General features: G+C 36.2%; 1 protein-coding gene across 1 annotated transcript; it reads right to left on the bottom strand.

The window, feature by feature from the left end:
* Positions 1-24,230: 24,230 nt before the first annotated feature.
* On the bottom strand, positions 24,231-26,189 carry LOC108482760 (protein DETOXIFICATION 55). The gene is made up of 2 exons (XM_017785872.2): positions 25,999-26,189; positions 24,231-25,921 (listed from the first exon to the last, which is right to left on the bottom strand). The coding sequence occupies exons 1-2, from the start codon at positions 26,044-26,046 to the stop codon at positions 24,437-24,439; spliced, it is 1,533 nt and encodes a 510-aa protein (XP_017641361.1). The 5' UTR covers positions 26,047-26,189; the 3' UTR covers positions 24,231-24,436.
* Positions 26,190-26,602: the final 413 nt, after the last annotated feature.

Here is a 26,602-nt window from a genome sequence, read left to right as displayed (position 1 = left end):
TAACGCATCAGCCACGACATTCGCCTTACCTAGGTGGTACTCAATCGAACAGTCATAGTCCTTTAACAACTCTATCCACATTCGCTGCCTAAGATTCAACTCCTTTTGAGTCAGCAAGTACTTAAGACTCTTGTGATCCGTATAGATGATGCATTTCTCTCCATACGGTAATGCCTCCATATCTTAAGTGCAAAGATTACCGCCAATTCCAAGTCATGCGTAGGGTAGTTCACCTCATGTGGCTTAAGGCGTAGTGAAGCATAAGTGACCACTTTACCCTCTTGCATCAACACGCAGCCCAAACCTACATGTGACGATCGGCAGTACACCGTGAAATCCTTACCGGACTCTGGTGAATCAAAGCTGGCGCTTAGTCAAAACCTTCTTCAACTTCTCAAAAGCCTCTTCTTGCTTATCTGTCCAAACAAAAGGTGCTCCCTTCCTTATAAGTTTAGATTAGCGGTCTGCCATCACGAAAATCCTTCCACGAATCTCGATAATAACACGCCAACCCCGAAAACTTGAATTTCACATACGACTTCGGTGGCTTCCATTCTAAAATGGCTTCAATCTTTCGAGGTCCACCTTGATCCCTTCAGCAGACACAACATGCCCCAAGAAGGTAACTTCCTTCACCAAAACTTCGCACTTACTAAACTTTGCATAAAGTTGCTTCTCCCTTAACACTTGCAGACTACTACGAAGATGCTCATCATGCTTCTCTTCCGTTCCGAATACACCAAGTTATCATCAATAAAAGCGACTACGAACCGATCCAAGTATGGTTGGAATACCCGATTCATCAAATCCATGAATGCCGCGGTGCATTAGTCAACCCAAATGGCATTACCGAAACTTCGTAATGTCCGTGATCGAGTCTGAACGCCGTCTTATAAATATCCCCTCTTTAACTCTTAATTGATGATATCCAATCGAAGGTCGATCTTAGAAAACACCAAGGCTCCTTTTAATTGGTCGAACAGATCATTGATTCTTGGTAACGGATACTTGTTCTTGATAGTCAGCTTATTCAACTGCCGATAGTCAATACACATTCGCATAGTCCCATGTTTCTTCTTTACGAACAGACATAGGTGCACCCACGGAGAAACACTTGGTCTTATAAACCCTCTATCCAGCAGGTCTTGAATCTGAGCTTTCAATTCTACCAACTCCTTTGGTGCCATCCGATAAGGCGCAATGGACATAGGAGCTGTTCCAGGTAGTAAGTCGATTCCAAACTCGACTTCTCTGTTCGGGGGTAATCCAGGAAGGTCATCGGGAATACATCCGAAATTCCCTAATAGTCCTAACCGACTCCACCGTTATCTCCTCAAGTCCGTTTAACTTACAAAGGCCAAGTCGCCTCACAACCTTTCCGGATCAACTTCTCGGCTCTTAACGCAAAACAACATTGGATAAATAATCCTTCGTTCCCCTATGACCATTATCTCCTCATCTTGGCGATTCTTAGTACCATCCTCTTTGCGGCACAATCCAACGTCGCCTTGTGCTTAATTAACCAATCCATTCCCAAAATAAGATCAAAATCCCGAAATGGCAGCTCCATCAAATCTCCTTCAAAGATTTTATCTTGTGTCACTAACGGTACTGCCCTAAAAATTTTATCTACCTTAATCGAATGTCCCAATGGACTTATTACTGATACCCCACTCACAGTCTTCTCAGGAAGCACATCCAAAGCCCCCGATACATCACAAGCAACATACGAGTGGGTGGAACCCACATCAATCAAAGAAATGTAAGGCATGCTATGAATGAAGAACGTACCAGTTATAACATCAGGAGCGTCACCCTCCTCACGACGTCGTGTAGCATAAACCAACGCCGGTTGTCGAGCTTCAGCATGTCCAGCACCTCTGCCAGGTGCCCCACGTCCTCGTCCATTACCATTGCCACCTCTACCTTGCCCCGACCCTACGTGGCGGTGGTCCTCCTCACCGTGGTTGGACATCCCTTTGCTCTGCCGCTAGCTCTGGTGTCCTCTCGAGGACACTCTCGAACTTATGCTCCTTTGACCCACATCGAAAACATGCTCCGATTCGTTTCGGCCTCCCCATATGCACCCTACCACAGTCCACGCAAGCTGCGGTCTATAAGTATTTACTGGAATTGCAAGCAGTGTGAGTTTCTCTGTATTGACTTCTTGGGGACTCCCCTTTTTTGCCCAATATGTGTTTAGGGGATCTAGAGTACTCTTGCAGATGCCCCAAGATGTAACATCTCTCCTTGTTGTTAATTTAGGTACCATAAGACCATCGCATGCCCCACCTTCGATCAAAATTTGAATTGCCCTTTACGGGTTTTCAATTCAAAATCCCTTTGGTCTCAAGGTGCTCTTCGCGAGTTTTCACCCTGGCCTCTCTTTTTTTTTTTTTTAGGCGAAGTATTTCTTGACCGAATCCGAATTCATGGGATTGGATAAGGTCTTGCCATCCATTTCAGCCAATATCAATGTTCCGCCAGAAAAGGCTTTCTTCACCACATAATACCCTTCCCAATTCGGCATCCATTTTTCTCTGAAGTCTTTTTGAATAGGCAGGATCTTTTTTAGTACTAGGTCTCCCTCGTGGAACTCTCTGGGACGAACCTTTTTGTCGTAAGCTCACATCATTTGGTTTTGGTACATCTGACCATGGCGAATAGCCCGTAGCCTCTTTTCTTCAATCAAATTCAACTGATCGTATCGGGACTAGATCCATTCTGCTTCATCCAACTTTACTTCTGACAAAACTCTGAGGGAAGGAATCTCGACCTCGATAGGTAAGATTGCCTCCATTCCATAGACTAGTGAGAAAGGCGTTGCCCCAGTAGAAGTTCTGATAGACGTTCGATAAGCATAGAGGGCGAATGGTAGCTTCTCATGCCAATCTTTATAAGTTTCTGTCATCTTTCCTACAATCTTCTTGATGTTCTTATTGGCTGCTTCGACTGCACCGTTCATCTTCGGGCGATACGGTGACGAGTTGTGGTGTCTGATCTTGAACTGACTGCAGACATCCACTATCGTGTTATTGTTCAAATTTAATGCGTTGTCAGATATGATCCTTTCCAACATTCCATATCGACAGATAATTTCCTTTTTCAGGAACTTGCTAACTGCTGATTTAGTGACATTGGCATATGAAGCGGCTTTCACCCATTTGGTGAAATAATCGATGACCACAAAGATGAAACGATGCCCATTTGAAGCTTTTGGCGAAATTGGCCCAATCACATCCATGCCCCACATTGAGAAAGGCCATGGCGAAGTCATGACATGCAGAGGTGAGGGAGATACATTAATCTTGTCTCCATAGATTTGGCACTTATGACATCTTTTGGCGTAGTTAATACAGTCTCCTTCCATGGTGGACCAATAATAACCAAACCTTATAATTTGCCTGGCCATTGTAAAACCATTAGCATGTATCCCGCAGACGCCCTCATGGACTTCCTCCAAGATTTTCTTAGCCTCAATAGCGTCTACACATCTTAACAGTACCTGATCTTTTCTTTTTTTGTATAGGATCTCCCCGTCTAAGACATAGTCACTGGCCAGTCTTCTCAACGTTCTTTTGTCATTCTCAGTAGCTTGGTCGGGGTACTCATGATTCTTCACATATCGTAGGATATCGTGGTACCAAGGGCGATCATCATTTTCCTCTTCTACTTAGAGGTTGTAACAATGAGCCGGGGCCTAGTAAATGCTCATTTGGATTGGTTTCACATCCTCTGGTTGGTTCACCTTAATCATAGAAGCTAAAGTTGCTAGGGCGTCAGCCATCTGATTTTCTTCTCGTGGGAGGTAGTAGAAGACAATATCATCAAACTCTTTAATTAATTCAAGGATCAACCTCCGGTAATTGATCAATTTGAGGTCTCTTGTCTCCCATTCCCCTTTGAGTTGATAAATCACTAGGGCAGAATCTCCATATACCTCTAACAACTTAATTTTAGGTTCTATGGCCGCACGTATTCCCATGATGCATGCTTCGTATTCTGCCATATTGTTCGTGCAGTTAAAATCCAATTTACTAGTGAATGGATAATGATCTCCGTTCGGGGACACGAAGCGCCTCGATTCATTACCTGACATTTGATGCTCGTCAAAGTTTAGCTTCCAAGGGTGACTTTCTTGAGGTCTTCTTCGCGGTTACTATGCACATTAGATCTTCATTTGGGAAATCAAAGTTCAGAGGCTCGTAGTCCTCTAGGGCTCTGCTGGCTAGGAAATCTGCTATCGCACTTCCTTTTACGGCCTTCTGGTTCACATAGACTATATCGAATTCAGAAAGTAGAATTTGCCATCGGGCCATTCTCCCGTTCAAGGCAGTCAACTCCATCAAGTATTTTAGAGGATCCATTTTAGAGATCAGCCAAGTTGTATGGTACAACATGTATTGTCTTAGTCTTCGGGTTGTCCAGATCAAGGCACAACACAACTTTTCAATGAACGAGTATCTCGTCTCACACTCAGTAAACTTTTTACTGAGGTAATATATCACTCTTTCTTTCCTTCCCGATTCATCGTGTTGGCCAAGCACACATCCCATAGAATTTTCAAATACCGTCAAATACAGTATCAGTGGCTTATCTGGATTAGGTGGTGTCAACACTGGGGCATTAGACAAATATTGCTTAACTTTGTCGAAAGTCTTCTGGCATTCCTCGTCCCAACCACCAAGGTTGTGTTTCTTAAGGAGACGGAATATGGGGTCACATTTCTCGGTTAGTTGTGAAATAAACCGAGCGATGTAATTTAGTCTTCCTAGGAATCCTCGAACTTCCTTCTGAGTACGTGGTTGAGGTAACTCTTGTATGGCTTTGACTTTGTCTGGGTCAATCTCAATCCCTTTTTCACTGACCACGAATCCTAGCAGTTTTCCTGACCTGGCTCCGAAGGTACATTTTGCGGGATTGAGTTTCAACTGGAATTTTCTCAACCTCAAAAATAATTTCCTCAAGACTTGCACATGCTCTTCTTCAGTCTGAGATTTGGTGATCATGTCGTCGACATAGACTTCAATTTCTTTATGCATCATATCATTAAATAGGGTTACCATGGCTCTCTGATATGTTGCTCCCCCATTTTTCAATCCGAACGGCATTATTTCATAGCAAAAGGTTCCCCACATGGTCACAAATGTAGTTTTATTCATGTCTTCAGGATGCATCTTGATCTGATTGTACCCCGAAAAACCATCCATGAAGGAGAAGAGTAACCTGCCGTGTTGTCCACTAAGGTGTCGATATGAGGCAACGGGAAATTATCTTTTGGGCTGGCCTTGTTTAAGTCTCTGTAGTCTACACACATCCGTACCTTTCCATCTTTTTTAGGGACGGGGACGATGTTGGCTACCCATTCCGAGTACTTAACTACTTGTAAGAAACCAGCATCAAATTGCTTCTTGACCTCCTCTTTTATTTTCAACAGAACATCGGGGCCCATCCTTCGAAGCTTTTGCTGAACTGGCTTGCATTCTTCTTTGATGGGGAGCCTATGTACCACAATGTCAGTACTTAGCCCAAGCATATCCTGATATGACCATGTAAAGACATCCTTGAACTCTTGGAGTAACTCAATAAGGTCCCGCTTTGTCTCTGTGGTGATGCAAGCTCCGATATTTACTTCTCTCCTTTCTAGTTCATCTCCCAAGTTCACGACCTCTACGGTCTCTTTGTGGGTAGAATCTGTTTTTCCTCGTATTCTACCATCCTTAACAAATCAGGGGATAAGTTACAGTCTCCGTCATCCTCAAATTCTTGGGATCCCTCCAGACACATATCTCGCTTAAAAGGAGATTCTGAATTAGTAGCAATGTCACTCGCATCATTGATATCTGGAGACCTGTTGTAGGTGTGAAGGAAGATGCAAAGAACAAGAGAACCTAAGAACAATGATATGTGTGGTATGATCATGAATGAAAGAATAAAAGAATATTTGCACGGAATAAGTCAAAAGGATACATTTCATTGAAATAACGATTTCGAACATAAGCCTATTTTACAAAAGGACACTTGTTACTCCTAGGCCTAGAGCAATAAGTGTGTTTTGGACATTACTCTGAGTTAGTTCTAAAGACTACAGGAATCTCTTCCGCAGTCCAATTATTCAGAACACTTCCCGGCTCATAGGGGCGAATGCCTGACAAATTCTCTACCCCCGTCCCTTCTTCATATGTGGCGTTGATTCCAAACTCTCCATCATTCCTTCCAAGATTTCTTTTCTCGACGTCTTCCGCTCGGAGTGAATGACCCCTCCAGACACAAAAGTCTTCGATATATGGGGGAAGATCATTGGTTTCCATTCGATTTCTCCCCCGCTCAATCGCGCTCTCCTTCTTTCTTGCTTCTTCTCAAGTTCTTTCTTTCTTTGTTTCATGTCCGGCTTAAACCCTAACCCAAAACGGTCTTGTTTGTCCTTCATTATTGGTACATTAATCCTTCCTTGGAGGTATCTCCCGAGTCCTCTTCCGGGTAGAGCCCCTTTTCCAATAGTTAGCCGTAGTCCCATTCTTGTAGTCTCAGATAACCTGGGCATTGGAATCTTATTTCCTTCGATGATGAACGTCGCGTTCACAAACTCCAAAGATCGAAAAGAGCACTCGATTGCTTCATCATTTGCCTCCAGATATGGGGCATCACTGGTTATTGCCGCGATGATGTCTTCTTCAACATTGATTGTTACTAACCGACCTTCGGTCACTAATTTCAACTTTTGATGCAGCGATGAAGGGACTGCCCCCGCCGAGTGTATCCACGGTCTCCCCAATAGGCAATTATACGAAGGCTTAATGTCCATGACCAAGAAATCTACCTTGTATGTGCTCGGCCCGATTAAGAGGGGTACTTCAATTCTCCCCATTACCTTCCTTTCCGTGCCATCAAATGCTCTCACTACATTTTGGCATATCTTCATATGGGAACTATCCACTGGCAACCTACTCAGCGTAGATAGGGGTAGGACATTCAGTGCAGACCCATTGTCAATCAATACCCCGAAGCGTGTACCATTTCTGATGAGTCGTGATGTGTAAAGCTTTAGTTGATCCTCGGCCTCCTGGTGGTACCTCATCGTCATTGAAGAATATGAAGTTGTCGGCACTTATATTGTTGACTAAGCGGTACAGTTTGTTTACAGAGATATCGTTAGCAACATAAGTTTCATTCAGCACCTTCATCAATGCGCTGCGATGGGTTTTGAACTTAAAAGTAAGGCCGAAGATCGATATCTGCTACTGGCTGTTTGTGCAACTATTCTACGACACTATATTCGCTGTGCTTTAGGAATTTTAAGAATTCCTTAGCTTCTTTTTCAGTCACTGATTCATTAACAGTTGGTTCAGGCCCTGCCGGCTTCTCTTTCTTTTGCTCAATTGCTAATAATTTTCCTTTAACCTACTCGACTTTTGTATTTGGAGTATAATGCCTTCCGATGCGCGTATAAAAACCTTTGTCTTGAACTTCCTCTGATGCATTAATCGGGGTCTCCTCTCCCGGGAATGTCACATTGCAGCTACAGTTCCACGGTACCCTTTTGCTGTCTTTATAAGGAAAAGCAACGGGCTTTTGGATCACGACCTTTGGCGCAACTCGTGCCCCAGCTTCATTCATTCTCGGACGTGATATGATAACCACTGGGTGGTTGACTTTGTAAACATCCTTCGTCGACCTCTCTTCGGAGGCACACACATCTGCTTCTTCCAGGCTCCCGATATTTTCGAAGAATTCCAGCTCCTTATTATCCATCAATCCTTGTATTAAAGCCCTGAATTGGCTGCATTTCTAAATCTCATGACCCTCTTGATCGTGGAACTCACAATAATTCTTCGCTTCTCGAGGCCTGACCCCCGAATTCTGTGCTATCAAACCTCTTTCCACCATTTTCTTCCATACTTCTTTCAACGGGGTATTCACTTCTGTAATATTCATCTTAATTTCTTTCCCTGAACTCTCGATTATTGCATTTATTCCCTTATCCCCATGGTTAGGTAATGGATTCTCTGTATTGGATGCATCACCAAATTTCACAATCCCCATGTTGATGAGTCTCTCAACCAATTTTTTGAAAGTGGTACAGTTTTCTATCGAGTGTACTGTGGCTCCCGCATAGTATTCGCATTGGGCATTTGCGTCATACCATTTGGGGTATGGAGGTTGCATTGGCTTCAGATAGAAAGGAGACACGACATGTGCATCAAATAAACTCTGGTATAACTCCTTGTACGTCATTGGAATGGGCGTAAATTGAAGTTTCTCCCTATTTTATTTTATGTTGGGCTCTTGTCTGGGTGGGCCCTGCTGTCCAGTAGTTGTCGACCTTGGTTGGCTTACAGTGATCGATTTCGAATATGAGCTCACATTATTCACCTCGTGCTCTTTCTTTCTCGGTGCTGACCTCTTAGCGTTTTCCCCAGCCTCTATTTTCCCACATCTTATGGTATTTTCTATCATTTCTCTAGACATTACTATGTCCAAAAAACTCTTGGTTGCACTACCCAGCATGTGGTTAATAAAAGGTGCCTTCAGGGTATTGATGAAGAGCATAGTGGTTTCCTTTTCCAACAGAGGGGGTTGGACCTGTGTGGCCACTTCTCTCCATCGCTGGGCGTACTGCCTAAAGCTCTCATTATGCTTCTTCTCCATATTTTGTAAAGTGATTCTATCAGGGGCTATGTCTGCCACATGACCGTACTGCTTCATGAAGGCTTGTGCTAAATCTTTCCATAAACTGATCTGGGCGCGACTCAGCTGGTTGTACCATCTAGAAGCAGCCCCAACCAGACTTTCTTGGAAGCAGTGAATTAATAGTTGGCCATTATTGACATGGCCTGCCATTCGTCTGCAGAACATAGTGATGTGAGCTTCAGGATAGCTAGTCCCGTTGTATTTCTCAAATTCCGGAGTTTTGAACTTGGGAGGGATTATCAAGTCCGAAACCAAACTTAATTCCTTAGCATCGATTCCACTATGATAGTCGGTGCTTTCCATTTCTTTAAATTTTTCTTCCAACCATCTACACATTTCTTCAAGCTCTCTCGGGAGTTCTACCCTTGCCTTTTCTGCGTCTGTTACTTCATCGAGATTGAGGACCACAGGATTGGTCGGGCTATCCTCCGGATTAGAGCCCGAGCCGGCCTGATAATTTATCGGTGCCAAAATACCGGCCTGAAATGGTTGGGGCCTAATTGTGACCGATGGCCTTCTTGGGTACATATCAGGTTGTATTTGAACGTCCGCTGGGGCAAAACCCGGAGGGTAGGTAGGATCTTCATTATCTTCTCCCGCATTGATCAAAGGGCTTTTCCCTTTTTCTAATCCGTCGGCCAATAGAAGAGTTAATTGGCCCTCATATCTTGCTGGATTTTGGCAAGCTATTCTTGCATACGTGCTTGTAATTGATCCTGCATCTCTTTTTGCATTTGTTCCAATCTCTCTAGCCTTTGGTCCATTGCTCTTGTTTTTTCCCTTGTACTGTAACGATGTTCCAGGATAACTGCCATGATTTTTAGGGTTCCTTGTGAGTTTTAGTGTGTATGATGCAATGCTGATGCATGAATGCAATGAATGCGATGAATGCAAAAGCGTTGATTCCAATTCGATTTCATTAGAGTAACTTTTCTAGAAAACAAGTTTCTTTACATAAAATAGATTACATATAAGGCTTGGCCCTGATACTTAAGGCCTTGACCTGCCTAAGAAGCCAAGCTAGCTTTCGTCCTCGGTCCGATTCGACTCGTATTTTAAACTCGGCACATCGGCTTGTCTCGCTAATGTTTGCAAGTGATCACCCTTCTCGCACTTGAGTCAAAGCTTTGCCCATGACGTAGTCCCTGCTCTCGACTTGGTCTTGAGATTGATGAAGTTGCTCCTTCCATCGCTCGTTATTTACCTCGAGGAGTTCTATCGAAGTTCACGATTTTACGGTATTGTTTTGAGTTCTTCTATATTCTCTTTTAATTCTTGATTACATTACGACTAGCTTTCAACTCGATTGCGAGTTACGTGCGATCTTGATACAATGACCTCTCTAACTCGATACTCGGATCTTTAACCCTTCTTTCTCATTACGGCTTTCTACCAAACTTCTTTTGAGCACCTTCTCGAGCTTGAGCATCGCGAAATTTTTCTCCCACGGTTGGCTTTGCTTTGTTCTTCTTTAACTTCATGTCGCTATTGTTCGGATATTTTTCCCAACCCAGCTGTTTTCATTGATCTGCGCAGCTTCTTATAGTCCGTTTTCAAACTGTCTAAGTCCTCTTCAGCCTTGTTTTTCCCTTTTCTGAGTTTTTCAGCTTCTAGTTTCTGGACATCGACATCTAACCTTAACTGCATCTTTTCTTCTTCCAACTGCTCGATCCTTTTTTCTAGCTCCAGACTCTTTCTCTCGAAATCTTGCCTGATGATTTCTAGCTCAGATGGGATTACTTTCAAGTGCTCTTCTATTGACTGAGGATTCTCTTGATCTGATATAGGGATGTTGTCGTTAATCCTCTGATTTCACCATCGGTCGTACTCAGGAGTAGTCATGGGATTGGCAGCAAACTTCTTCATTCTCTGAGTCAGTTCGGGCATTTGATATCTCGCGAACTTTCTTTTTATAATTATTCCCTGTGAACACGAACTCGCATTGGGCTAACCCGTATGTTGGTGGTGTGAACTGTCTGGATCTGTATTGTCGTAATGCAAGCAGAGGAGCATACCCGACGGCCCCCCATACTCCTAACAAGGGAACCCAATCGAAGTCTCCGCATCGGTATAATATTTCATCAGGAACCATCCACGGGGCTCTCCATTCAACATCTTCTTCTTGCAGATTTTGGAGCACTGTCATCCAATTTTCTTCTGTCACATCATCTTGCCTCGGTGTAGTCACTAACTCTTTCAGCAGAGAGTAATTTTCAGAGAAGATGCGATACGAGACCTTTTCCACTTTCCAAAAATGGCTGTGAAACCAGTATAGCAAGAGTTGTGCACATCCAATAAATCTCCCTTCACCCGCTCTTCTACAAGCATTTAATGATCTGAAAGTCTCAGCCAAGATTGCGGGTACAGGTGTGGTTCCTTTACCAAGCCTATCAAAAAGGTCGGCAACAGCCTCGTCTACATGCCCCAAAGCCTTGAGGAAGATGACCAGTCCATAAATGCTCAAGGCGAAGACATCTACCCTTTTCTTCACGTCGGGGTGCGCTAAGATTAGATCCCTCAGGTTCCTCCAAGGAATACATTTAGAATCTCCTTTTTGTTTGATCCGAGTTGTCACCCACTGTTCGCTCATCCCTGTGATGTTCATCAGCTTTTTCGAAAATGCTGGGACGTTAGCAGGTCAGGCATAAATTCTGTCAACCTGAATCTTTGGGCAATGGAGCAAGGTCGTGTATTCTTCTATAGTAGGTACCAAATCTACTTTCCCGAAAGTGAAGCAAGCGTAGCGAAATTCCAATATTGGGCAAGGGCTCAAAGCAGTGTTCATCTACCTTGACATCGAGCGAGATAAGGTAAATCACCGTAATGACAATAGAATAATTTGTTTGACCTCATCATCCCACTGACCCCAAATTTCTTTCATCTCTTGGAGATTATTCTGAGTTACGCTGATCTGAGTAAAATTCCACAACTTTGACACGTATCCCTCGGTAAGACTGTCACCTTTTTCTTGTTGTGTTGTCTCAGCCCATATCTAGACAGCCGCGTTGTCTTCTACTTTATCAAAAAACCCCTTTTCCATGATAAGCTATCTATTTAGGAACCGAATGCGAATCAACACCTTTGACAATGAAAATGCCATGCAAATACAATCAAAGTAAAACAAAGCAAGTTAGTAATTTATACGCAGTTCAAAGCAAACAAAGAATAATAAATATAGCACTTGCTCAGGTGACCACTAGGGTTTCGGAGTGGCTCTACCTAAGGCGGGTTCTTAAGGTTCGCTACATGGGGTTTGGTTCTAGAGTAAGGGTACCTGAACTAGTAGATTCCTCGATCTTCACCCATTATAGGCTCATACAGACCGAGTTCAGTTCAGGGGAATACATTTCCCTATGGCCGCACGGAGATGAAAATCTCACGAAGACATAGGTACGGATGTATCCCGAAAGCGATCCACTATCCTGCACGGAGGTGAAAACCTCACGAAGGAGTAGTTTCTCACTCCCACTTAAAGGGGTGTGACCACAGCGGTCATGCAATGCAATATGCAAAACTATTTAAAGACTCGAACCAACACAGCAGGTATTATACCAAAAAAATAGCTGATGAAATGCAATGAAAGGATCGTATTTCAAAACTGAATTTTCAATTTTCGATAAAAAGACAAGAGTTAATCAACTTGTGGCTTGACTCTCTCATTCGTGTTCCCAGTAGAGTCGCCAAGCTGTCGTAACCATTTTTTTAGGAAAATCGGGTATCGACTTGGATTTTGATAATGAAAATGAATAGAGGAGTCGCCACCGATCCTTTTTGACGAGGTGTGATCGGGTCACCTTGTAAAAGTGGTTGTTTTTAATAAATAGTTTGATTTATTTAAACAACAATTTTGGTCTACGCAAATCAAGAAAACAGGTTCGGGAGTTGGTTACGCACGAGGAAGGATTAGCACCCTCGATACGCTCAAAATTGGTACCTAGTTGATTAATTAGTGTCTTAGTGTCGAAAATTTAAAAACTTGAAAGAATTCTGAAATACGATCCCTTTTTTATAAAAAAGTTCAAGTGTTAAAGACCTTCTCGTCTCAAAATATGAAATGTCACATCCAGTGAGTTAGGACACGACATCTTGAATTTTTTAGAGCGAGCTTGCATTTTATATAAAACTTACGTATTTTAATTTGTTAGAAGGATATTCGGTTATTTAGGGTAAACGAGAAAAATCGAAACCCAGTAAGTTAGGGTACGTTTTCCCGAGTTCTCAAACACCGAATATTGCCTTTGTTTTAAAACAAATTCATATTTCGAGGTGACGAAATGTCATACCCGGTAAGTTAGGGCACAACACTTCGTATCTCCTAGAACGAGCATTTTCAAAACTCGTATAGCAATTTAAAAGAGTATTCCGTTATTTAGATTAAATGAGAAAAATCGAAACCCAGTAAGTTAGGGCACGATTATCTCGAATTATCAAATACGGAATATCACTTTTATGAAAGAATTATTTTAAGGCATTGAGTAAAAACATAAAGTGATTCATAGTAATATATAAAAGCAGATCATGATATTATTAACGTATAATAGTGAGTGATAATAACGAGTAATTATGAAAAGATGACGTAGAAGCAAGGTTAGTAATATATAAATATAAACAAATGCGTGAGAAAAATGAAATGATCGAATACATAAGTAAATTAACGAATAAATGAATATAAAGATGGCGAAATAAAATGATAATGATGGCGGTAATAATAATATAAAAGCGCATACATATACGTATCAAAGTACCTACGTAATAATAGAAGTAATAAGAAATATAAAAATATATATACATAACAATAATAGTACGATATTAAAAGACACATATGCATGGTATATATAAAAATGTATAAGTAATATAATAAAATTACATGGTATATATACATGTTAGTAATAATAATTATGATGATACAAATAATGAATGATTTAAGGTTTGAGAGAATTTACAAAGGTATAAATAAATAGGTGATGAAACGATAATAATGAGAATAATGATATATATAAGTGACATAAATGCGTTAAAATACGTATATATATATTTTAAATTAGTTAGTATAAAAACAATAGCATATAGGTAATTACATATAAAAAGGTTATAGTAATAAAAGTAATAATGCAATAGTGATAATAAGTGAGAGGTACAATAGTAATTATAGTAAAAATGCAAAAATAATGATAATAATAATAAAAACATTACATAAATATATGCAAAATAAATATATCATAAAATGAAATGTATATACATAACATGTACGTGTAATACAAAACAAAATATACACATAATATATTAAAACATATACATGACATACATGATATACATGGTAGAACATAATATGATATATACAATATATAAAAATTATAACAAAATGACATACATGATATAACATTAATTTACATGGGCATAATATGAAATATAATATACAAATATATGTTAAAAGTATGTATATATGACACAAATGTATTAACAAAACAATAATATTAAAAACTAATAATAATAATATATAAGCGTATCGTATATATGTTAAATATATATAACAAAACATATATTGATATTAATAATAAATATAGAGGTAAGAATAGGCATAACAAAATGTACATAATAGAGTATTTGAATATGTATACGTAAAACATATATTAGGAACAATAATAATATATATAAAACAACTATAAAATATATATATATGTAATATTAATCTAAAAAAAATGCCTAAATAATAATAAAATATGCTAAAAATAATAATACAAGAAAGGTAAAATAGAATAATGAATAATATTAAAATAACAAAGAGTAAAAATAATATGAAAACAGTATTAAATATGAAAAAGGGACTAAATTCGGAACAAATATTAAGTTTTGGGGTCGATTTTAAAATAAATATGAAAGAAGGGACCCCTTTGAATGCGCGCGCAACTACAGAGGATCAAAAGGGTAATTTACCCGAACCCTTAAAACGACGTCGCAGGAGGTAGGATTAAATCACAAAACATGATGAATTTTGAGGCCAATTTGAAAGAAATAAGAAGCTAATTGCAAAACGTGTGAAAATCGGAAGGACCGCGCGCGCAATTAGACCATCATACGAAAACGCGGGGATCCTGAGGCGGGTCTGAGCCAGGTCTCAGGTCGGGGTAGCTAAACGGCGCCGTTTCTGGATTTAAAAGGGCCGGGCAAAAGCAGTGCGTTTTTGGCCTATATAAACTAATTACTTTTTTCATTTCCTTTCTCCTCTTCTAAAAAACTTCTAATCCTCTCTCTCTCTCTGCAGTACCGTGCGAGAGAGGGCGGTCGCCGTCATGTCATTCGCCGTGTGTCGTGTCGCTCGATCACCGTGCAGTGGTGAAATCGACCATGGGTAGATTTTTCTCCTTTTTTTTTATATTTTTTATTTATTTAATATATATGTTGTTTTATTAAAAATGGGGATAATATATGTGAATAAATTCAAAAAGGAAAAAAAAAGAAAATAGACCTTATATTTGCTATTTTCGGTTCTCCGGTCTCTGATATGGGGCTATTCCTTGCTTTTGAAGTTGCTAAAGTCTCTGTTTTTTCTTGAAATCGAATGTTGTTCGCTTTTTATTTTCAAAAGAATGCCCCTCTACAATGGTTTTTGATTTGGCTTTTAAATAGCCATTACATTTCTTTTTCTTTTAATATTTGTCTATTCTTCTGTTGTTGCTGCAGGCAAACGGTGGTGGAGCAGAGGCCACTTGCAGGCGTCGGTGGTGGATGGGTTAGGGAGCATGTGCTGACGACTAGGGTTTCCTTAGCTTTTTCTTTTGTTGTGTGTGTGGGCATGGGTAGGTTTGGGGTTATTGGCTTAGTGGGTTTAGGGGTTTTGGGCCCAAAATTGGGCTTGTACACAATCAATACCAGATTTTTCTCAAAGTTTCTCATGTTTTACTGTTTGACTAATCTGACCACTCTTCATTACGAATCAAATTTCTCATTGTACAGAATTCAAAATATGTTCTCGTTTATTCTATTTGAAACTAGACTCATTAATATTTAATTACATAATTTATGCAGCTTCTAACTCATCTCCCACAATTTATAGTGATTTTCCAAAGTCACGTTACTGCTGCTATCTCAAGCAGATTTATTACCAAATCACTTTTTCACACCTAACTTGCATGCTTGTTATTTAAACATGTATATCACCACTCAATCATCACATATCTATGATTTAACTTAAGTATAATCTCCATTTCATCATTTTAAAGCACAACATGTTAGCCGATTTTTCCCTTTAACATCTAAGGCACATGCATGCTCATTTGTTTGGCTCAACTTCACCTATCTTCCATTTTTCATCAAAAGAACATGAAACAACAACCATTTCCTTCATTTTAATTCATGACTAAATGCTCACAACACAACTAAAAACCAAAATATGCTTCAAGAGTTAAGGTAGAATCAAGAAGAACTCATGAACCTCAAAATAAAAGCAAACTACCATGAACTTACCTTCAATTTTCTTCCCCAAGTGACCAAACATTCAAGAGCTTTCTCCTCTCCTTTCTCTTCTCTAACTTTCGGCTATGATGAACAAAGATGGACAAAACTTTGTTCTTTTCACCCCTTTTTCTTTTAATAAAATTTCATATTTCATCCATTTAATTCTTTAATACAAAAGACATGAAATGCCCATCATGGAACATTTACCTAACCCATTATCATGGAACATTTACCTAACCCATTATCAATTTGTACCATGAACTATGGATATCAAGTGCTCATATTGTCTACAACAACATGATGGCTGGCCACTTCATGTAAAATGGGAGGTTTGTCATGCAAATCCTCCTATTTTGCACTCTTATTTATTTGGCCACATCAATTTAGCCTATAGCATTTTCAAACATTTTCACATAGGTCCTATTTCATAATTTCACCCCCTTTTTCTTATGGAACAAAAATTAACTAAAATTGTCGGGTTCTATCTTAAGCTTGGGCCTTCTAGAGGCCCACTAACATAATTAAACCTATGCCAACATTCACAGAATTCCCGAAAGTTGGGGCGTTGCACGAACAACATTAAACTTAAACAATAAAATAGACAAATACATGTCTAATTATATGAAAAAATTCTTAATAGAGTGGCAGTAATGGGATTTTCTATTACATTCTTTTCCTAAACACATCTTTTTACCCATTTTATTTATTCATCTATTGGATGTGTTTTCATTTAGTAATCACAATCTTATTCATTAATGAAAACCAAAATCCTTTCAATTAAAATATTTAAAACAAAATTTATATAATCTATTAATTTATATAAAAGTTAAAAATGGATAAATCTCAAAACTATATATGAATTTTGGTTTAATGTATAATTTTATATATACAATTTCGACTTGAACCAATTCTCACAAATTATTAACATAATTATTGATATAACATCGGTTTATGTTTATACATTACATCTGAAATAAAATACATTACATACGAAATAACTATGTTTGTCTAATATAAAAATAAATTGATGTATTTTTCCTTTAAATGTGTATAATTGGATCAAAGTTAAAGTTTCATTTATACATTTGAACTACAATCAAAGTTTCACATGTATGATTGTACCAAATTAAAGTTTATGTATCAAATTGTACATTAAATAAAAGTTTATGTATAATTTTAGATTTATCCCAAAATTAAAATACATAAAACATTTTTATCATGTTAACATTTAATTTATATATATATTGAGTTTTCATCTAATCAATTAGTAATTGTATAGATATGACATTGTTGAGAGGAGAGTCACGAACTTCGAACATGAACCGTGAAATAAACATGAAAAATACAAAAAAAAATTTAATAATTATATTGATGTAGTACCAATGGTGATAAAATTTATAAGTTTGAGTCAATAATTCCAAACTCAAATTTGATTTGACTATAAAAGTCATTAACTCGAGTTTATTCATTCTGAGCGCTCAAATTAATCTGAATCAGACTTGAGCGTAAATTAATTTAAACTCGAAACAATTTAAATTGAAGTAACAAAAATTAGAAATGATTTGAAAAATATAATAATTTAACTTGAAAAAAATAAAAAATTAAATCCAAATGATCCAAATTCAAAAGAATAAAAATTAAATCCAAAAACGATTAAAATAATTTTAGAACTCAAATTAATCCGATCCAAAACTAACTAAATCCACAACTATAAATACCTAGATGCTCCCATGTTTGAATGAATCACTCACTTTCAGAATTTCAAAAAGGGCATAGGCTCTCACTTGTGGACAAAGTGGTTTAATGTTAGGTGATGAAAGTCCTAATCTCTTCCATAAAAAGCATTACCTTTTATAACATATGAAGTAAATAAAAAACCTATGTTGCAAAAGGCAACAAATTCAACTTCAATTCGTTAATATCATCTATTTATAGATTTTAACTTTGAACACGATCGAATTATGATTTACTTTTTTAACTAAAAACCCGAAATATCTTTTAAACCTAACCAACACGGTCAAACAAAAATTGAAATTTTGGGTATTTTTTAAATTGTGGAAAACAAACAGATTCTAATTAAAGTCTTAGATTCACCACCAACAAAGCGAATCTAAAGGGTAGCCAAGGGTCTTCCAAAAAATGAAAAGTTACAATTCAATCCCTTTTAAAATGATTAAATTAAAAACTAATATATGATTAATTTACATTTTAACCCTCTAAAAATTTATAGTTTTTCTCATAAAAATATAAAATTACATTTTAATTTTTTTAAAAATTATAATTCAATTTCCACTCAAACAATCTTCATCATTTCAATTCATCACATGTATGAAAAGGAAGATAGATAGATAGAGATATGTACAAAAAGAAAAGGACCGGTTGAAAATGAGTTTTAAAAGACATGTGCTAATTAGGTCTTGCACATGCAAATATCCCACATCACTTTAAAGAAGAAAATTAGTTAACTTTAGGCTTTCTTTTGGTTTTGCCTGGCTCTTTTTTGGGTACTTTCTTTGAGGGGGGGCTTATCCAGTTGAGTTCCTCACTGGCATGCACCCTTTCGTCATATCCCTATGCTACTCCTTCGTTTTCATTACCTAAATGGCGTGTGCCTTGATGGACCTTGGACCAGACCTTGTCATTTTAGGTATTGTCCGGCTCGACCAGTTTTATTTATAAATAACATTTCGTGAATCAATAATTAAATAAATATTCATATTTTAAGATCAATTCTTATACTAAATTTCATGATTTTGCATTAAACCCAATTAAAAAATATGAAATGAGAGAAATGTGCTAAAGGTCCTGAGGAAGTACCCATTTCCTAAACCATCGTGAGCTTGTTTTTATATTTAAGTGATTGACAATTTATTGAATCGAATTTTTAGGCTGTGTTGATATTATAGATTGTATTCAACTCATTAATGAAGATTATATCACATAAGGACAGGGGAGAAACTAGGAGGCTGGCAGAGGGTTTGGCTCCCCTCAAAATGATTTTTTTTTTCATTTAGCCCTTAAATTTTTTTAAAATTTTAAATTAGTAAAAGTAAAATTGTACTTTGGCCCCTCTAAAAACATAAAAATTTGACTTAATCCTTTAAAAATTATAGAGATATAATGGTAAAATTACATTTTTGCTATCGTAAAAATTACAATTTAATTTCGACCTCCTAAAATAATTTTCTAATTTCACCCCTGCTTAAGGAAACATGTTTGAAGGATCATATCAAATCACATCTATCTAATATCTTGAGTCGAGGAAGTAGGATTGGATTGGAGTGTTGAAGACTTAATTGCCAACAGTCCTTCCTTACCTTGTTTGCTATTATTATATAGTATTCAACTAGTCTAATTGTTATTTAATAGAATTTGATATAAATCTTGATTATGTTAGCAAATCTCAAAAAATTTATATAATTTAGAGACTTTTATAGGTTATTGTACAAAGAATTGAGAGCAATTACTTAGTTCAAGTTAGAAACATTATTTGTGAGAGTGCATTTAATTGTAAAACTTGGTTGTTTTAAAAGCTAAGTTCATAGGTACGAATTTAGTGGTAAGAGTACCAATCTTCAAAGGTACAAAAGTGAGAAAATTATTATTAGAATGTGATAGATTTAAGTGCAAACGTATAGAAACCGAATTGTATGAATAATCTTTATGTCTTCTGTTTTTTTTTTTTTTTTTGTTTTTTATTTCACAATGCATTTTCTCAAATCATTTTTGCTAGCACTTAGCAACTGCTTCCAGACTAACAAACCCTTTATAAGTAGTGAAAAAAAATTAATTAAATCTTCTAAAACTTTTGAAAATTTTAATTAAATCCCTACTTCTTAGACAGTGACATAGATGTCTGAAGTCTAATGGGTGCACTATACCTTAGTAGTAATCTGTCTCTGTCTGTCTGTTTCACTACAATTGTTCTATTCATCTATTTTTTTCCCGAGGAATCTCATCAACTTGCAAAAGCTTTTATTCTTGCATGTTTTTAATTTTCAACTATCCAATTCAATTCTGATAGTGATGTACATAGGCAAATCTAAGAGCCAGCCAGGGGTTCTTCAAAAGTTATAATTAAGTTTTAAATTAAAAATTAATATATGATAAAATTATATATTAATGCCTAAAAATAAAAAAAAATTATTTACTCAATTTAGACCAACATTAATTTCCATAAAAAAAAATTATTTGGTTGATAATTTTTTTTTTTAAATATCGATCAGCACTTCAGCTTGTAATATGAAATCATATGCGAGCTCTTGATTGCATATGAAGAAGAGATGATTCTTTCTAAGTAGGTTTAAAAATTCTATAATCTAAAGGAATTTGTGCTCTTTATCTAACCTTATGGTAGGGGGCAAAAAAGAATAAGTTTTTAATTTTTGTTGTTGCTGAATGCACCATTTAATTTTTAAAGTTTTTCTCATTTTAGTCCTTCAATTTTTTTTTTACCTAAACCAGGAACTAACGTTATTAATCGTTTACCGATTCAATCCTTTTATTGGGAAAGATTTGGTTGTTTTCATCCCTCCCAATGACTCTAAGAATCTCACCCTTGAAACTCCTTTTTAGGTAACAACCATCCACACAAATAAAAGCTCTACATTGTGTCCTAAATCCTTAAGTGCCCCAAAATACATTCTCCTAAATTTTGGCTTTTTAGCATGTGGAGGTCTAAGAACCATAAGCTGAAAAGACCCATTTGGATTTGCTACCTTAAAGGCATATAAATAGTCAAACAACTTATTGAATTCATGATCAACTCTACCCCCTTATCTGTTCTAAACACCATTTCTGATCCTAGCTCTCCAACATACGTTCTTGTTTTGTTCTATATTCAACTCCTCCTTAGCTGCCCTTTTCATCTCACACAATTTTAACTTAGGTTAAAGTCTAATCTTATTAAGAAAATGTTTACCTATGAACTGATAATTGCTATTTCTATTTCGTTTTGGACGTTACATTGCATGTTCATTGACAAAAGTTTCAATCTTGAATTCCTCAACCCCCCAATCTTAAAATTTAAATTTATATATATTTTTATAATTAAATTTAAAACCTTAAAATTTATTGGTTAAATTTATAAGTTTTTAAGTGTTAAATGTACAAGTTAAAATCAATTGATAGCAATTCGAAATTTAACCGACTATAAAATTATGAGCTCAACATGTTAAACATGGAAATTAAAGTGTTAATATATATAGAAGTACTTTGAAATTTTTATTTATATTTATTTGGTATTTAAATTTTTTTAGATTTAATTGGCACTTAAACATGAAAATCATAAGTTAATTTGATGTTTCTTTTAGATGCTTGACTAACACCATTAAAATATGTTGACGTGGCATTGACTACCAACAACATGGTGACACATGGAAGTATACATTTTGACACGTGGCAATTTTTAATTTTTTTACCATTTGTCAAAATGTGAAACTGTCACGTGTCACCATTCTATTGATCGTCAATGTCACGTTAGCATATTTTAATAATGTTAGTCAAGTACCTAAAAAAATTATCAAATTGGCTTACGGGATTCCAAGTGTAGATACTAGTTAAGTAAAAATAAAAAGTTTAGATACTAAATAGGTATAAATTGTCAAGTTTAGATATTTTCATATATATTAACCCAAGATTAAAACCAATACATAATAAATAAAAATGTCGGTATATATAAAACACTATAAACAATCAATATTTTAAAATCATATTAGTAATCGAATCGATCAAATCATCAATTTTAATTTGATCTATTTGACTACTAGTCCACTAATAATTAAATAAATAATTAAAATTGTTTAACCTGATTAACCACCATTTTCCTCGATTTTTGATCTTTTAATAATTTCAAACAATTTACTCAAAAACCAATCTAATCCTTTTATAAGAATTGAAATTTCAATTGATTCTCATCTTAAGACCACTTTTTAATCTTTCAAAGTATTTTTATCTCCCGTTACCAAATACAGTAATTACAGTGTTACAATTTAGTTTCCTGAAAAGGAAAAAGTGTTAAGTGTCATTTTCGGAGATGCAATGTACAATACGTAACCCTTCCATGCAACTTGCAAGGCAAAGCCAAATTGAACATGCTAACTCTTTCTTATTTGCATAATTGACCACATGGATTTAAGAATTTACATCTGAATTTTATTAATTATGTAAATGATAAAAATGGCATATATTTATAAATAAATTAATTGAAATTTAATATATCATATATTAGAAAAGTATAAAAATATAAATTTATTAATCCAAAATATTTTAAAATTTCACATCCATTACTAAATAAACATGTAACAAATTTATTACTAACTACTCAATTAAAGATATGCAATGGAAAATATATAAAAGTTTATAGTATTTTGAAAAATATATAATAGTTTATAATATATAATATACAAATTATTATATATATAAATATATAAAACAACTAAAAAGCATTTCTATAGTGAATCTAGACAAATGGTTATCCAAATGTATTTGAATCTAGATAATTATTTATCTAAGTTCATTCTGATGTAAATTTTTTATATTTTTCTATTATTTATATATTTTAATTTTAAATTAATATAAATAACTTGATATTTTATAAAAACAAAAAAGACATCGAAATTTATTAAAAACAAATCTAGAATGACTCTAGACATATGATTGTCTAATTCGATGTATCTAGACAATTAAATCTATCCAATTTCATTCTTGATGTGAAAAAATATAATTTTTTATTAATTTATATATTTTTAAAGTTTTTAAATTTTTAAAATTTGTCTCCATGTGACGTACGAGAGGCTGTCACATGTCATCACTAAATTAGCTATCAATGCCCGCTAGTATAAACTAATTGTGTTAGTGTGAACCTACCAACCTATATAAAAAAAAACAATTAAGGTGCCAACTAAATACTTTTGAACAAGTTCAGGGGCAAATTGCATATTAACTAAAGGTAGTTAATACCGTACCAGTGAGTGTAACGTCTTTGTCTTCGTACTGGTACTGGCATGTTTTGATGTACCATTTTAAGATTATCAATTTTTAAAATATTTTTTTACACACACACATATATATATATATATATATTTATAGTCTCACATTTGGTATGTTGATAAATTATATATACATGCAAACATATTTCAATTACATCTATATAAATATATTTATACGTAGATATAAGTTTTAAAATTATTAATTAGGTTCAATAATATAATTTACTAGTTTTAGATTTTAACTATAATTGTAGAAAAATTAAAATGATTAAGATAAAAAATTTAAAAATAATTTCAAATATCAAAATTTTGTACCAACCAATATTGATGAAAACAGGATGAAACACATTGAAATAGCCGAAATGTATGAAATTTTAACCAAAACGAATTATAAACTACTTAATACTGATTTAGAATAAAAATATACATACCAACCGATAGAACTTGTACCAGTATGTTACCCACTATCATCTATTAACCCCAACAACAAATACTTGTGAAGCTTAGCGTTATTGCTTTCAATTGAAAAATGTTTTCTAGTTAATCGAGAATGGTTTGACACTTGAGCTTTTTTCTACTTTTTTTTTTTTAACCTTAAACCTAAGCTATTTAAATCTTGCAGCTGAGTTAGGTTCCAATTGGATTTAAGCAGTATAGTAGAATGAGGTAGTCAGTCAATCTATGTTTAAATTTAAAAATAGGAAAAAATAATTTGAGGGGTGAGGCCCCTATCCTCAATGTCCCCAAGTATACTTCAATCAATGTGTATGGAATCTGTATTTTTTTCGAATAAACTAAATTAAACTCTGATTTTTTGTTTTGGGGCTAATTTTTGTTTGTTTAGATATCATTATATTCTTCCTTAATTTTCCATTGGACCATTCATGCTATAATTTAATTAATTTACATAATTTGCAGATCAAAAGTAGTGTAAATATTGATGTCTAAGTTCTTCTTGCTGATATATATATATATATATATATATATGTGTGTGTCAGACAAGACAGGGGAATTCCCTTCCAGCTAGTTAGGTGGTTTGGATATATATCTATATATATATATATATATATATATATATATAAGTGATTATAGATGTAATGAATGTTATTATGATAAAAAAATATAGTGATTTACAAAGCTAATTGGTGTAAAATTCATGGACAAAGATTAGTGGGGACAATAAGAAAAAAGACAAAACAAACAGGGTACATATGTAATGAAGGCAAAAAGTGTAGTTTGAATTTGTCCTATTAAATGGGCGTATTTTAATGTTTTTTTTCTTTTAAATATAACATTTTTGCTCATTTTTGAGAATCCAAATCTTTGAGAAATGGAACAACCCCTTCTTCACATTTGATGATTAGGGTCTGGTCTCCATGTGCAAAATGGTCACTTTTGCTGCCCACCAAGTCATTTGCCTTCAATGATTCTTTCTCCCAATCTGTCTTGAAAATCACTGTTAACATGGAGACCACACATGCAACCTGAGCTGCTAATAGCCCATAACAGAGCCCCACGAACCCTACTCCCCATACAAAGCCTAGTACTATAGCCAATGGTGCACCCACCATGTAAAAGGAGTAAAAATTTATGGTTGCACCAATCCCTGGCCTAGCACTGCCTCTTAGGATCCCACAACTTGTGGTTTGTGGACAATTGGCTAGCTCACATAGTCCAATTATGGGTAATACAATCATGGTTAGCTCAATAACCTCATTATCCTTTGTGAAAACTCTTCCCCATGCTTGTCTTCCCACTATGGTCCCTATTAGTCCAAAAAATGAGGTCACTAAGGCTAGCCCTATGGCTACTATAGCAGCCAATTTTGCCCTGGTTGGCCTCCCTGCTCCTAGCTCGTTACCGACTCGGGTCGAGGCTGATGCACTGAGTGCCGTTGGCAATGTGTACATCAGAGAAGTTGTTTGTATCACGATAGCCGATGTTGCGAGAGCCACTCGGGGTTCGGATAAGTTCCCGGCCAGGACTGTCATGAATTCGTACCACCACCACTCTAAGCAAACAGCAATGCAGCTTGGTATTGCCAATCGAAGTAGAACTCCCCATTCCTTCCGGCCCATTAGAGCTGTTGAAGATAGAGACGGTAACAGAGGTGGAGACAATGTTGTTTGTATCGAATCCTCCGGGTCCACCAAAGTGGTTCGAGTATAGAACATGTAACAAAGTAGGAAGAAAAGGGTGTTGAAATTGGTGATGAAGGTGGAAATGGCAATCCCAGGGACACCTAAACGTAAGCCGAAGGTTAAACCGATCGTGATCGGGAGATGAAAAACAGTCGAAACAAAAGCAGACCACATTAAAGGCCAAGTTGTTCCTTTACTACGCAAGTAAATACGTAAAGGGTGAAGAAGGCTGTTGGCTATAAGGTCCGGTATCGCAAACCGGCAATAAAGGCTCGCAACTTTGGTTATATCAGGGTCTTGATTGAGGCTAAGCATGATAGGCTCAAGGTTAAACCATATCAAGCCAATAGGAATTGAAGCAAATAGTAACATAACAATTGTCCTTTGCAAAGTGAGAGATGCCACTAACAAGTTCCTTGAACCAAAAGCTTGTCCACAAAGGGACTCGATGCCAGTGGCTAGACCAGATAAGACCGAGTAGCCACTGATATTTGTGAACCCAATAGCCAATGCCCCACCAGCAAGCTCTAAGCTACCTAGTCTGCCCATGCACACCACTAAGACCATGTTCTTCAAATAACCCACCAGGCTCATTGCTAATACTGGGAAGCCAATATCAGTTATTCTCTTTACCTCTTCCATCACCTAAATGGACATAGAAACAAATCAAAGTCAGACATAGAAATGAAGAGTGTAAGAATGGTGTCAAAAAGACTTTTTACCTGTGGCAGTGTCGGGTACATTTGATGAGATCCCTCTGCTTCAACCATATTTTGATTGGTGTTTTCCCGAGTGTGTAAACCAATATGGCAGCCAAAATTTACCGTGAATCAAACAAACAGTGATTAAGTGAGGTTGAAAAGTAGAACGTGATTGGGGGAAATGTGTGGGAATTGAGGGTTTTATAAGGGCCGTGGGGAGGCATGCAGTGGGGCATACTGTACATTTTATGTACACAATTGACCCCACACGTCCTCAAAATATGATCCCGGATGTAAATTGTTATCTAGACTTTAATCTTTTAATTGAGTTCTTAAAATATTTATATTTATCAATTAAATTTTTATTAACTTAATTAATAACATACGTATTAAATAAAATCTTAAATCTAACACAGAGCATAATTAAAATACATTGATCAAATTATAAATATATATTAAAAAACCAAAGAAATAATCTTTCAAAATTTATTGACATTATTTACTTTTTTAACATGTGATATTCAAGTTATTCATAAAGTAGATGCATGTGTCTACAATTTGATTTACGTGTTCTAAATATGCACTTGTATAGCGTCTTATTCGATATCTAGATTGACAGAAAGAC

Source organism: Gossypium arboreum, chromosome 3 (assembly GCF_025698485.1).
Source record: "Gossypium arboreum isolate Shixiya-1 chromosome 3, ASM2569848v2, whole genome shotgun sequence".
Taxonomy (NCBI): domain Eukaryota; kingdom Viridiplantae; phylum Streptophyta; class Magnoliopsida; order Malvales; family Malvaceae; genus Gossypium; species Gossypium arboreum.
The sequence above is the reverse complement of the archived record's forward strand: the minus strand, read 5'-3'. Positions and strand labels throughout refer to the sequence as shown.